Source organism: Leptidea sinapis, chromosome 32, assembly GCF_905404315.1.
Source record: "Leptidea sinapis chromosome 32, ilLepSina1.1, whole genome shotgun sequence".
Classification (NCBI taxonomy): Eukaryota; Metazoa; Arthropoda; class Insecta; order Lepidoptera; family Pieridae; genus Leptidea; species Leptidea sinapis.
Genome location: NC_066296.1, coordinates 10898241 through 10913300, shown reverse-complemented (window position 1 = coordinate 10913300; position 15060 = coordinate 10898241). Strand labels below are relative to the sequence as shown.

Here is a 15060-nt window from a genome sequence, read left to right as displayed (position 1 = left end):
ACATTGCTTTGTCGTGCAATTTGCTCCATAGACCCAATTCGAGATTTTAACTCGCTTACGGTCTCACATAGGGTATCTTTTTGAAAGCGGAGAGATGATATTTCCGTGGTTTTGGAATTGACAACATCTAATAATTCTTCGTATTGATTATTAAGAACTGTGGTGGAATCCTTTAGTTGTTGTAACTGTTGTTTAATTGGATCCAACTCCGAAACCAGAACCTCCCGAATAATGCTCGGTGATTCCTTCGTAATTACGTCGATAATCTTATTCTCAATTTTACTTATAACACTTGATGATATACTAGAATTGGTTGCCTGCGTTTCTATAGACACTGTGGATGTGCTATTTAAATTACATTGTTTAGTGTTTGGGAAGCAACTGAGATATATCCACTATGATCGTGAATTTGTATCATTATTGTTGTAACCAACATTTTCAGAATGGTATTGATTATTGCACTTTTGCATTTCAAACGTTTTTGTGTAACAAGAATAGAAGGAACTTTATATGTTAGCTAAGAAGGTAACAAGGTTTATCAACCACTTACTTCAATAAGTGTATGTCTCAGATGTTATATATATTATTAGTATATTTACATCGCTTAGAGTTTGCTCATCCAGTATAAAACCATACGTCCGTGTGTCATATGCCTTTATCGCCTCAAATTTCAAACAAATAAGCACTATAGTGGCATGCCATTGTTAGCACTTTTTTATACCTCGCCGTCACTTTTAGTAATTATTCTCTTAGGACACTTTAATTCACTTATTTTACTTTAAATTCACTTATTTTAACTATTTAACTGCAAGTAAATTGAGCGATACGATAAAAATAGGACATGATTCGTTTCAACTTTTACAAAACGCATCTTTTTAAGGCCTGAATTGACTTTGAATACTAAAAATTCACTCTAGTTATAACCGTTTCTCTCCAAATTAATATTAGGGATTAAAGTATGAAATTGCCGATTTGTACAAAAAATTGAAATTAGTGTTGTTTTTCAAATTTAACATATTTATTCAATCAAAATAATTACCATTATTATCTATACATTGCTGTCATCTAATAGGAAGAACATTTATGTCTTTGCGATATAACTGTGGTTATCTAGATTCGACAAACTGTGTGAAAGCATTTTGTACTGCCTCCTGAGAAGAACACTTTTTATCATGTAGAAAATTGTCCAAATCACGAAAAAAAAGGTAGTCCGTTGGAGCAAGGTCTCGCGAGGATACGGACACGAAGGGTGACGAATGGTTTCTAATGACAGTTCCTGAAGAGTATTTGATCTCGCTTATTATGTAACAATAATAGTGAAGATCGATTCATGAGTCGGGGCTGTTTCACTGCTAGCTTTTAACATTGTTCGGCGTTCGGCACAATAGACATCTGCCGTTATTGCTTGACCAGATCGGGGAAAGCTATAGTGAATAACACCATGCTGAGACCACCAAACAGTTACCATACCTTTTTATTGGTATGCTTTACTTTAGGAGACTCCTGGGGACAGCCATTGCATTTTTTGCTTACGGTTATCATGAAGAATCCACTTTTCATCGCATGTGAAATTCATTCCAATATTCCTTAATTTCTGTATCGATATAACAAATTTCAACACGCGTTTCTTTCTGCAGATCAGCTAAATCATGATTTTCCATATTTTTTTATTATATTGATTTGACACAAATGATTGAATATTTATAAAATATATATATAAATGAATTGCTGTTCGTTAGTCTCGCTAAAACTCGAGAACGGCTGGACCGATTTGGCAAATTTAGGTCTTGAATTATTTGTGGAAGTCCAGAGAAGGTTTAAAAGGTGAATAAATAGGAAAATACTGCTAAATTAAATAAAAACAACAAATTTGTTTTTCCTTTGATGTGTCCATACATAATTTTTATAAGAGAATTTATTGACGCACGGTTTGACAGTTCTGCTGTGAAACAATATCATTACGACAGCAGGGTGCATATTTTACGAAGTAATTTTTGATGTTATGATATATTATTGACAAATTCATATAAAAACATTATTTTATTTATTATATACAGAACAACGTCTGTCGGGTCAGCTAGTCTCTTATAAAAATTTGAGGAGATGTAATAAATGTTTCGCGTTAAAAATACTGTTTTATCTGATTCCTGCCGCTAAATTCCACCTCCGACACGCCACAAGTTAGGATATCATCCTCACCATCTAGATGCGTGGCGGTCCTCCACAGTGCGGTTTTCAAGGAACTTTTTTCCACGTACTACGAAGCTGTGGAATGCGCGAAAGGAATTTGCGGTGTTTTCGGTACGATGCATCATGGCTTCATGGGTACCCTTCAAAAAAAGCTCCTGTGATTCCTCTGGTGTTGCATGAGAATTTGGGCGGCGGCGATCACTTAACACCAGATTACCCGTACGCTCGTTTGTCCTTCTCTTAAACAAAAAAAACTATAAAAAATACAGGCGCAAAAGAACTAAAAAAAACTTGCTGCTAGACAACAGATGAAAACATGTCGGGTTTATTACTTTAGTGTGCGTGACAAGCTACGTATTACACTCGCGATTTGTAAGACACTTTGTGTTAGTGTGCTTGCATTGCTCAAAATAAAGGTTATCTTCCAACATTTTTCGACGTTCGACTGCTCTCACAATCTATCTAGATGTATAAATGATCTAAGTAAAAAAAACCAAAAAGTTTTACGAATATAAATGTTTGTTTTTGAACCCATAGTACACGCTATACATACCGGCTTACCTTGCCTCGTTTGGGGCCATTTGGATAATTTGATTGGGATAGAACAAATCAAATCAAAATCACTTTATTCATGTAGGTCAAGGAAGTGACACTTACGAATGTCTAGTTTTTTATTTAATTTTACATTTACCACCAGTTAAACTAAAAGTGTGTCAAAATTATAATAAGTATGATGTATTATAAATATTGAATTTCTAAGTTCTCAGACCACGGACTGAAAGACGTAGTGTTGGTAGGCACCCCACAAGATAGACCGACGATCTGGTCAGGATTGCCTGAGTATATAGGACTAGGGCAGCGCAGGTACGATCGTCGTGGAAATATTTGGGGGAGGCCTTTGTCCAGCAGTGGACGCCTTCCGGCTGATGATTATGATTATGAAAGCTCTTTTTTATTTCAGTATAATTTAGTAATATTTTAGTATTTAAAATGTACAGTAGGTACTAGGTATATCTTGTTCGGAGCTTTGGTTTAATTATTTAATACTTATTGAACCATTTTTAAATTAACAGAGCAGATTGAACTTTTTATGTGACATTACCTTCAATAGAAATATACTAACAAAGGCAATCTCCATACGCAATCTGTACAAGCGCAACAGTTGTATACGAAAGAACTCGTGTTGCAATATTTATTATAAGAAATGCTACAGAGTCTCAAATAATAGCATCTATAATGACCGGCCGACGTTACGTCATGTTAGAAAGGTGTGCATTCCGACTTTGATTATAAATTGATGGCAAAACATAATAATTGAGTGTCATTTGGTGTACATCTACATCTCACGATCAATGATCACGTATGTTAATGGGCACCTTACGGCCGTTCCCAATATACTATCTACAGATAGAGATAAATAACTACCTTCTACTATCAGTAATTAGCTGTCAATAATCAGGAGCTGTCCCAATATACCCGATAAGTCATTCTTATCGCCTTTATTGCCAATTCACGCAATTGCAATTTCGATACAAACTTCTATCGCTGGTAAGCTATACTTTGTCCCATTGCTAGACAGCGTGTACGGATAAGGTGAGTCGATAAGTTTATTGGGACAGAATAGTCAACGATAGTTACGATTTTTATCTCAAGTAAGAGATAGACCGAATATTGGGAACGAAAATTGTCAATAACGTATTTAGTATTTTTAGGTACCACAACGGCGTTTGTTTTTGCCGTGAAGCTGTAATGTGTAAGCATTATTGTGTTTTGGTGTGAAGGGCGCGGAGCTAACACCTGGGATCCAATAATTAAATTTAAACCCACAACTACACATACGAAAAAAAGAAGACGATACCGTCGGTAAATTTTGCCAACAACCATCTGTCTATAGCAAATACCACCTACGAGGCAATAAATGGCGCTAAACTTCATAATGACAACTATGACAAATCTTTGACTCATTTAATCTGCAGTCCTCCCGAAAACGAGATCTGGAAACATCTTGAAACGTCGGGTTAACTAAAACAAAATAAAAATGAAACATTTACGCAAAAATAGCGTTTTAATCCTATAAAAATGTTTTATTTAAATAACGGATTCATTACATATTAAACATTTCAAAAATACTGCCTTAATTTATAAGCATACAAGTACTACGGGGAATACATGCTGTGCTTCCCCGGGGAAAAGAAAAGGGAAGTCCCAGGCCCAAGGATGTTGCAAGAGGAGTCTAAGGGCATTTACCAGTGGGAGGTTCCTTACAACAGGATGCCGGCTAGATTATGGGTACCACAACGACGCCTGTTTCTGCCGTGAAGCAGTAATGTGCAAGCATTATTGTGTTTTGGCCTGAAGGGCGCCGTAGCTTGTGAAATTAATAGGCATAGGTACATAATGTAATAACAGATTTCCGCTTTCTATACAGTTTTCGCGTTATGATTTTTATTATTCGTTTATTTGAGTGCTATCTTGCCAAAAGAAAAGTTATGATATGTCTATTGACGTTAAGTTTCCACGAAACTGGAATTTCTCATTTGGAAGAGAAGACCGAATTGGCCTCAAAATAACTTCGTAATAGGTAGCCACGAGATGCGGGCTCTCTGCTACTTTTACCACACATATAACGGAGAGTGAGGATTTTTTCAAGTAAAACCCAGCAACTAATTATCACCACCGGACATTTCAACAAAATATGAAATTCCGGCCAAACTGTGTTGATGTATGCCTACTCAAACAGCCCAGTTCTTAGTAACCCTGTCTGCAGACCTAGGGCTCCCGGATTCATAAATAAATCCATAGTTTTGTGAAAAAGATATCAAAACATCGGCACAAGTGTATCTAGGTGCCATTCTTGAGAAGGTAGTGAAGCGCCTTAACAACATCATGTTCAATAATCAATAATGGTCCTTCTAGCAAGACCGGCGTCATAAAGGGGTTTCGGACTTCATCACAGCTGAATACTGGCCGCCGTCTAGTCCGAATCCCGCTGGATTATGATTTATGGTCAGTTTTAAAGAGTACGGCTAGCTCTAAACGCAATGATGATTTGGAGTCCCTTAAACAATCCGGACGATTGGCAGCGAAGAATTTCCCATGGAAAGAGTGCGTGCTTCTATTGATAACTGGCCTCAACGTTTAAAGAGCTGTATTGCAGCCAATGGAGACCACTTCGAATAAACTTTTTATATTATAAATTGTTTGATATTTATGTATAATTCACTGTTAAAGTAATAAATGTTGTTTGTAATAGAAAATGTATATTATTATTTATTAAGTATTTCGTTTTCTAACAGCCATAGAACATGCCGATTAAGAAAGTTTATTGAATTTGGCATTTTTTGCGGAAATCCATTATTTTCCAAAAGATATGAGTTTTTGTTGCGTGTTAATTCCGCTAAGATTTGCCCTCAGATTGTTTTGATTCGACGAGTCAACATCTCCTTAAGATGCCTCGTATAGAGGCGAAAAGCGTGTCGAATTGGTGAAATACAAATCTTAGCGAAATTAACTCTCAAGTAAAACTAGTAAGTTGTAAGTAACAGATAATGTCTTATTTAGAACTGCGGACAATTTTTGAGAAGTGTATCTTTATTATAAAGTAGAAGACTCATTTGCATAGAATGCGGCTAGATAGTTAACTGTTAACCTCTATTTGAGCAATGCACTGACACTAATAAAAAGCGACATACAAATCGCGATTGTAAGACATAGCTTGTCACTCACACTAAAGAACCTGGCTAGTTTTTATCGGTTGTCTAACAGCAAGAGTTCTAGGTTCTAGAGAGATCTAGGCGTATAAATTATCTAAGTTTAAAACTCATGTTAAACAGATGGTAGGGTAACAATGCTTGCTTTAAACAACCACATTCTAATGAAAATGATCACATCTCTGACTCCTTTTTCAGAAAAAAACTCGACAATACTTGATTAATTAAATTTAAGGACGATAAGTTGTCTTCATCCCTAATGGATTAATACAAATTCTGAATAATATTAAATAAAAAAGCAAATTCAGGTTGTCGATTTATTTATTTGTGATGTAACGTAATGCTGTGATAAGTGCTGACGCAATTCTGATTTCAGTCGAAAACTAACCGGGCACTCTGCACACCTGAAACAATTACACATTTATATACTTTCCGGTTTTAAATACAGATTATATCCACGGACGAGTAAAAAAATAAGGACTCCGTGTCACCTTACATAACAGTCAAGCACCAATACAAGCCCGTAAACATGTAAATACATACCCCCACGCACACACTTACACTAATACAAGCCGACCGGCCGCCATTATGAGATCTGCCATCATGTGACAGATCAGTTTGCATCGCAATAAAATATTTTAAAAATGCCGTCGTGCGTTGCCAAAAAGTGTAAAAACGATACTATAAAAGTCACATATGACTATTTGAAGGAGAAAAAATTGTGTAACTAGTATCCCCCGTAACCTCACACACACTAGCATAAAGGTTGTAAGTGTAGGTGTATCGAACCCGGGTCTACAGCGTCTAAAGTAAACACTTTTCCGCTAAAGCTACGAGAATTGCTGACGGAGCTGTTGAAATTATCAATGTCTTGAAGTTTGACAACTCTCGTCATATACGTCGAAGCGTTGCTACGCGACAATATTTAACAATCAAGTCTTATTTACCTTAAAACTCTATTTGCCCTTTAACTTACTATAACTTCTGTTCTCGCCAAACTTTAGAGCGGCATCGCAATATCAAAGCTACCTAACAGTAAAAAAGAATCACTGAAATACCCATCTGGCCGTAATACTGTGTAAACAAGCCTTCCACTGGTATATTTAGTGAGAACTGTACATCTATGTTAAATGATCAATTTTGTAGAAAGTTAAAGGAGGTGAGGGTGGAGTTATCTATAAAAGGCGATGTCCTACTGGCTGGGTCGGCACACGGAGGTATATAATACATAATTATATCATATACTGGAATAAATGCGACACAGGCTAATGAGCTTTTTTTTATTTACCAGTCCTCTCCGCTAGATGGAGCTGATTTCACTGAGAGTATATAATAAAAATTAAGTATTTTATTATTTTTTCAAACGAGACTGTGTAAAACATGACTAAAGTAGAAAACCAAAAGTTGGAAAGAAATGTATGACATAGTGTTTTCTGGTTTAATAGATCTTTTACAAAGAGAATATGGTATAAGAATCATTTAAAATACTATATTTGATTTTTTTCATCCTAAAAGTTATCAAATACTTACATCAAATTAATGATAAAAACATTCTTACTGGATTAGAAAATAAATATTCTTTTCGGGCAATATATTTCGGCTATTCAAACGCACCATTTTGCGCGGGAATTCTGTGACGTCAGAGTCTATATCAACAACTATATTGTAGTAATAAATGAATGGCCGGTTTTTTCCTTCGGTTATGAGAATTACTTTACCAGTGGGAGGCTCCTTTGCACAGGAAGCCGGCTACATTATGGGTACCACAACGGCGCCTATTTCTGCCGTGAGGCAGTAATGTGTAAATATTCCTGTGTTTCGGTCTGAAGGGCGCCGTAACTAGTGAAATTACTGGGCAAATGAGACCTAACATCTTATGTCTCAAGGTGACGAGCGCAATTGTAGTGCCGCCCAGAATTTTTGGATTTTTCAAGAATCCTGAGCGGCACTGCATTGTAATGGGTAGGGCGTTTTCATTACCATCAGCTGAACGTCCTGCTCGTCTCGTCCCTTATTTTCATAAAAAAAAAAACAAAGAATTATTAGAGTTTAGAATATAATATGAACATTTTCTTACTTCATTCTTACTTACTTATAAATGTTATCACCCAGATGGGCTTTGCTATGTTTAATCAGATCATTACTCTGAGTAAATGTCTTGTCACAAATATTGCAGTGGTATGGCTTCTCTCCGGTGTGGACTCGTTTGTGGCGCTTCAAATGGTCTTTGCTTATAAACCTGAAAACACAAACATGGAGTTGTATTGTCAAAGCAATTAATTATGAGAGTGAAGCAAAATAATGAATGAAATAGTTGATCAAAACAGCATGTAGTTCAGCTTGCGATAAATGATCACCACTGCCTATCTTATTATAAACTCCTCAAATTTATTTTATATATATATTATTTATTTAAATATTTTTATTTAATATGGGATATGATATCACTTGATGATGATATGATAATATAATTGAAAGTCAAAAACTACCACCGATTCGAAAAAGTTTGCCTTAGACTTGAGGAGAACGGGCGCAAGAAACACAGTGGCCATCTTTTTTTTTAAATAAATAAATATGCGTACAATATAATATCATGCAATAAAACTTATTATTTAATAGCCAGAGGGCAGTCAATTTAATTTATGTTAAAGTATCGTTTTTTAACAATTATTTTGAATTTTGTAATATATTTGTTTATTAACTCGACTTAGCCAAGTAGTAGGCATTATAAGTTTATGTCTGTTCCTGGGTTATAACAGTATCTAGCAAATTCACATATGTGCCTATGTACATACATAAAATTATCAAGAATATTGAGAAGCAACAGTTCATATATTTATTTCTTTAAATGATTCTTTAGGACCTAGGTTATAAATAGCGCGAATAGCCCTCTTCTGCAGCACAAAGATTGTATTAATATGGGTTGCGCTGCCCCATAGCAATAGACCATAGGACATGAAAATTGCCCATAGTAAACTAGTCATGCTGTATCTATGTCAGTTAATTGTCTAATGTTTTTAGCCGTGTATGCAGCAGAACTAAGTATATTCGCCAATCCTTCAAAAAGGGATTGTAATTTGGAATCCAGACTAATGCCAAGAAATATAGCAGATTCATTAAATTTTTGACATTTGGTATGGTAAATTTTATATATTTCGGTTTTCTTGCTATTTAAAATAAGGTTATTAAAGCTATAGAGAAAATATCGTTTACTTCACAGGAATGAAAATGAAATGGAGACGGGTTTGAGTAGCTGAAAAGCCGTATCTAGCAAATCCCGTCGAGCGACGAGTCGAATGCGGGTTTCCAGAAGTATTCGCTCAGAAAAGGAGTAACGACGTCGTCGCCCTTTGAGGGGGCGAGATGATAACGGAATGCCGCTTCCAGGTCACCTTCAAAAAATGCGTGGACCCTACCTAAAAGTCTAGTAAGGCTCTAGTGACTCCCTTGTGTTGTGTTGCAAGAGGTTGTCGGTGGCAGTGATGACTTATCTTCAGGTAAGTAAGACACTTACCATCCATTACATTGTCAGTGTTCTAGTTAATCTATGAAACAGCTGGAATGATTTTGATGGGACTGTCACTAGCAGATGGCTTATGTTATATAGATTAACTAAGATGTAGCTTTAAGACATTTTATAAATGTTTTTGCAATATGAGCTGTTTTTGTCCCTCCCTCATCATTACAGCCGGAAGACGTCCACTGCTGGACAAAGGCCTTCCGCAAAGATCACAATGACGATCGGTCATGCGCTGCTCTCATCCAACGTATTCCGGCGATCTTGACCAGATCGTCGGTCCATCTTGTGGGGGGCCTACCAACACTACGCCCTCCGGTACGTGGTCGTCCACGTCAACGCAGTCACCGAGGCATTCGAAGGGGTTTTGCAATTTTAGTTGAAAGTTTTTCGGGTTTTGGATCTGGATGGGTGCAGGTTGAAGCGTAGATTTCACAAGTCGAGACCGCTCCAGTATTGGATTGATATTCAATGTGCCTCTTACTATGAGGTGATCACGTCTTTTGGTCAACATGATGAAGTCAATCTCATTTTTGGTGAGCCCATCGGGGCTGATCCAAGTCCATGTGCGTTGTTCTGGCTTCATGAAAAAGAAGTTCATCATATAGAGATCTTCCGTCTTCATGAAGTCCTATTTCCATAACCAAATTTCCCTACTCTCAACTCATCGCCGATACGTTTACCCAGTTCTGAGTTAAAGTCTCCCAGGACAACGTTGAAGTGGGTCCTAGGAGTGTGAATGGCTGTTGAGATGTCCTCATCTTCTGAGTGTTTCGAAGTCGGAGCGTAAACCTGAATGACCTTCAGCGAATACCGTTGAGTAATTCGGAGTATTAGGTACGCTACCCTATTCGACACGCTCCCCACCTCAGTTACGTTGCTGACGAGACTTGTGCACGAGGAACCCGACACCACCCTGGGACAGTTGGTTTCCCTCCTGGAAGTAGAGCAGGTATCCAGAAGTTAGGATTACCGAATCCTTTCCCTCTCTTCAGATATCCGATAACCCCAGGACATCCCATCGTAGCCTCCAACTTCTCGTCGGTCCGCAGTGTTTTGACATAATATATTGCTAGGGCCAACGGTCTTCGTTGGTGGTAGCGTTGCCGAGCACGGGGATTGTAAGCACGGGGGTGCTAAGAATCCCCGATGGGGTAGGGGTGCCCCATCACTTATGTGGCTGCTACCGTGGCCACCACGAGCAAGGCCGCCTGTGCCATTCAGTGTCTGTTTTCATTTTTGGGGTTATATCTGCCGTAATCGCCACGCTTGGCAGGCGGGTTTGCAATCGCAGTGGATGTTAGTGGTTCTCGGTAGGATGTTGCTGCCCATCCTACGTTATTTGTATACCTTTGTCGCCTCTTACGACACCCGAAACGTGGTGGTGCTATTCTGCGACACCACACTCATATTCTCCCTCCCTATGATAAATAAATATATATGTGTTTAAATTTTTTAGAAAAAGAAACTACAGTTACTCACCAAAGAACATTAAAACCCATAGAGTTCGGAATGAAAGCTATTTCAACAGTCATATTACCACATAAACCAAATTCACATGGCAATGCCTTGGGAGCCTCAGTTTCTTAGATACAGCTTTTAAATTATGAAGGTATACAATTATGTAATGATCACAACAATATGTTTACCTCATTGGACAGGCGTCACATTTATAAGGCTTCACACCCATATGTCTTAAATTGTGCTTTTTCAGTGAACTACGGTGTGTAAATGTTGCCCCACACTGATCACAGGCATATGTCCGCTCACCAGTGTGTGTAATTGTATGGTTCTTTAGTTCACCTGAAATAAAATTTAATAAATCACAAATTAGTTTTTAATTCAATTCAAATTCAAATATTTTTATTCAAAAAAGGAAGAATGGGCACGAGAAAATCAGCAGCATATAATATTGTACAATAAAAATTTACTATCTCATAGCTTGTGGGTGGTCACTCCATTCCGATTATGTGGTATCATTCATGTTAAAACAACCTTTACCACCCAAAATTTTATTTTTAATTTCAATTTCCCCAATATGAAAATCATATGTATGATGAAGACTATGTTATTACTTCACAGATAGTGGAGCTAAATATTAACATATTTCTATAACAGATTGGTAGATGAAAAGCATATTTTTAATATTCAGAACTTCAATTTTTTTAGTTTAAATTAGAAAACCAATTCAAAGGAGTTCGCACCCCAATTTATTTGCTTGTACTTTAAAGTTTATATTTATATATATGTGATTTTTATAAGTACCTTTAGTCACAAATTGTTTAGGGCACAGTTTGCAGGAAAATGTCTTCAAACCCATGTGTCTTCTCATATGTTGATCCAGATTTGTACTTGAATAAAAATTTTTGCCGCATGTTGGACAAAGGTATGCCCTTTTATTTGTATGGATGATAAGATGTTGCTTCAGAGTAGATAAGTAAGAGAATGTCTTTGGGCATAATGGACACATGTGGGTATGTATACCTTTATGCATATCTAAATGTTCCATGTATACATTTTCAGTGGCAAATGTTTTTGTACACATTACACATTTATATGGATGGTTGTCTTTGTGAATTGATTCATGCCTCTTTAAATGGCTGAGCTTTTTAAAAACTTTGCTGCAAATTGAACAGGCTAATACCCGACCTTTAACTGTATGTTTACGTTTATGTGCTGATAAAGAATTTATTGACTTAAATTCTAAACTACAAACTTTGCAAACAATATTTTTATTATTAAAGCTAACACTATTTTCAGAATTTATTTTTTCAGCAGTTGTTGTATTGTTATTTTCCAAAGTCTTTATTTCAACACAATTGTTTAGTTGTGAGTTGTTTTGCATATCCATATCTGAACATTTTTCATCAAGTATAATGTCAATGCATAATTTTTCATCTTTCATATCTATTCGTCTTATTTCTTGTTTACTAGCTACATCTGTGTCAAAAAAATCTTCATTTGATGTATCCTCATTCTTTAATTCTGTACTATTATACTTTTCATATAAAGTTCTTATACTGCCTTTTCTTAACTGCTCATCTATATCTTCTGCAGCATTTTTAAAGTCATAAAACATAATAAGGCACTTGTAGCATTCCCTACAAATTCTTTTTGGTAATTCATCATCTCTGTTTATCTGGAAACATTAATATAATATATATATATATATATAAAGAGGACAGCAAACCCATACATCGACCGCCTGATGGTATGTCATTACCACTGCCTATACTCTCATTTAACACCAAACGAAAACCGTAAAAACATTGGTATGTGGCAGATGACGATAGAATTTGAGGGTATTATTCAAATAAACTATTGCTAAGTATCAAATAATTTTTTCACATAGAATAATTAGAATCATCTTACATGAATAGCAGTGCAGGACAATAGGATCTTTAAGACATCAACTGAATTATTTTCATCGAATATATCAAACATAACATCTGATTTCTCACATAAGCAGGTCCGGCAGCTGTTTTGATAACGATCTGCACATCGTGACATTTCAGTGATGATTTAAAATAATTTGCGTGTTATTCAGATATAAATCGGTTCGATAATTATTACTTTATTTAATAAAAAATCAGCATTAATAATTATTTTGTGAGAGTCTATTAATAAAAAAATATTTATTTTGAAAAATTGCCTCTGACATTACTTTTTTTTTTTTTTTTTTTTATATTAATTCGTTCTTTCGAACAGGCTATAGCCAGGGGCCTTACTGCCTTGTCGTTAGTATTTTCATTTCTTTGGTATTTATTATTTTCACTATTTTGTTTTACAAAAAGTCCAATCCAGTTTTCTCATTTCATCTTACATTATTTCCATTTTCCTTTTCCAATTATGTATATTCGATAGCGAATATTTATAGTAGTTTCTTTCATCAAATCCAATCCAGTCTTAAAGTCATCAGTTATTTTACCATTTCCGTTAATGTATAATTCTCTAAAGAATATTTTCCATATTTTCCTTTTAGTAAGTCCAAATCCAGTAATATAGTCTCTAATAATTTTCCCCTTTTCTTAAAGTCAAATCCAGTGTAATTTGCATAACTTTTTAGAATAATACCTACCTATTTACATTATCTGTTCAGTTCGCGAATTGCGCTATGCTATTACTAGTTGTATATGTACAAGTTATAACGTATTTACATAATTATAAACAAATTTACAACGTATGTATCTACAAATTACAATGTATTTACAGTACTACATACAAATTTATACAAGGACATATAAGTTGATGTGTCCTTTAATAGATCTATTACTGAGAGCGGGATTATATTGGGTGCACCATATATTTCCAGTAGCTCATCCATCAGCACAAGGCGCTGTATGCCAAAGGACGAACAATCAAAAAAGATGTGATCCAGAGACTGATCTTGTTGCTTATTACAATGGTCACAAAAAGGAGAGGAGACAATTTTTTTGCGATGAAGATGAAAATTCAATCGATAGTGACCAATACGCATTCGTGTTATTGTAGTATAGAACTTTCTGTGAGCGTTATTTTTAAACTTACAAAACCAGGGTGTGCTATTAACGGGATTATCTAACAAAGTATACGAATGAGCCTTATTTTCAACTTCTGTACAATTGTACCAATATCTTCCCCAAAGAAGAGTCATACGCTGTTTTAGATTACTTATTATATCTGTATATGGTATGTTAATGTCTAGATCTTTGCAATCAGGATATAGGGATAGATCGGATATATTAATGATAGTTCTAGCTAGAAAATCAGCGCTTTCGTTTCCTGCTACTCCTATATGGGACGGGACCCAAACGAAATCCACTTTAATATCGATTAAACATAGTTCGAACCACAATTCCTTTATAGCAAAAATGATGTAATTGATGTTAGCACTCATTTTGTTATTTGACAAACTTTTTAACACACTCATACTATCACTAACTATTACCCACTTCTTATTAAGTTGATTTTGTTTCTTAATATGCTTTAAAGCAAAAAGAATAGCGACGGCTTCAGCAGTAAAAATACTGGCATATCTATTAATCTTAAAGCCAATACCCTTCCTAATTTCAGGAAGGTAGATTGCAAAAGAAACATTATTATTGTTTTTTGCGCCATCCGTATAAACAAATTTACAATTAGACCATTCTGACAATAATACATGAACCTCCTCTTTTGAAGTTAAATTTGGATCTATTACAACATTAATTGCAGAATATTTACATCGAAAAGAACCTGCATGGCAGGGAAGTATATCATTATTCCGATGAATATTTAAATCTTGTAGAAATTTAAAAAATGAAGAAAAATCTTGCAAGATAAACAACTGTCTCGGAAATGAAGACGATTGATAAGCAATAAGATTCTTAAGAAGATTGTTCGTCGGCAAGCTATAGAGCTTTAAAATAAATCTTTCTTTAAGATAACTAAATCTAATACACAAAGGAGGAAGGTTGGCCTCGATTTGCATAGCAGCTATTGGGCTAGTTTTAAGTGCACCCAATATTGTACGCATACATTTATTTTGTATTTTATCCAGACTATTAACAGTTTTGCTGTCTGCGGCGAAACAATGAAAGCCATATTCAAAATGACTACGAATAAGCGATTTATACAAAATTAACAATATTTTAGGGTCCGCTCCCCACGACGTTGCACACAAAG

General features: G+C 35.6%; 1 protein-coding gene and 1 long non-coding RNA gene across 2 annotated transcripts; one reads left to right on the top strand and one right to left on the bottom strand.

The window, feature by feature from the left end:
- Positions 1–6203: 6203 nt before the first annotated feature.
- Positions 6204–13067, bottom strand: LOC126974282 (zinc finger protein 501-like). Its single transcript, XM_050821746.1, has 5 exons — positions 12790–13067; positions 11683–12556; positions 11067–11220; positions 7993–8139; positions 6204–6304 (listed from the first exon to the last, which is right to left on the bottom strand). Exons 1-5 carry the CDS (start codon positions 12925–12927, stop codon positions 6205–6207), a joined length of 1413 nt encoding a protein of 470 aa, XP_050677703.1. The 5' UTR covers positions 12928–13067; the 3' UTR covers position 6204.
- Positions 6968–9337, top strand: LOC126974304 (uncharacterized). Its single transcript, XR_007731506.1, has 3 exons — positions 6968–7117; positions 8922–9034; positions 9121–9337. It is a non-coding gene; the product is annotated as an uncharacterized LOC126974304 (long non-coding RNA).
- Positions 13068–15060: the final 1993 nt, after the last annotated feature.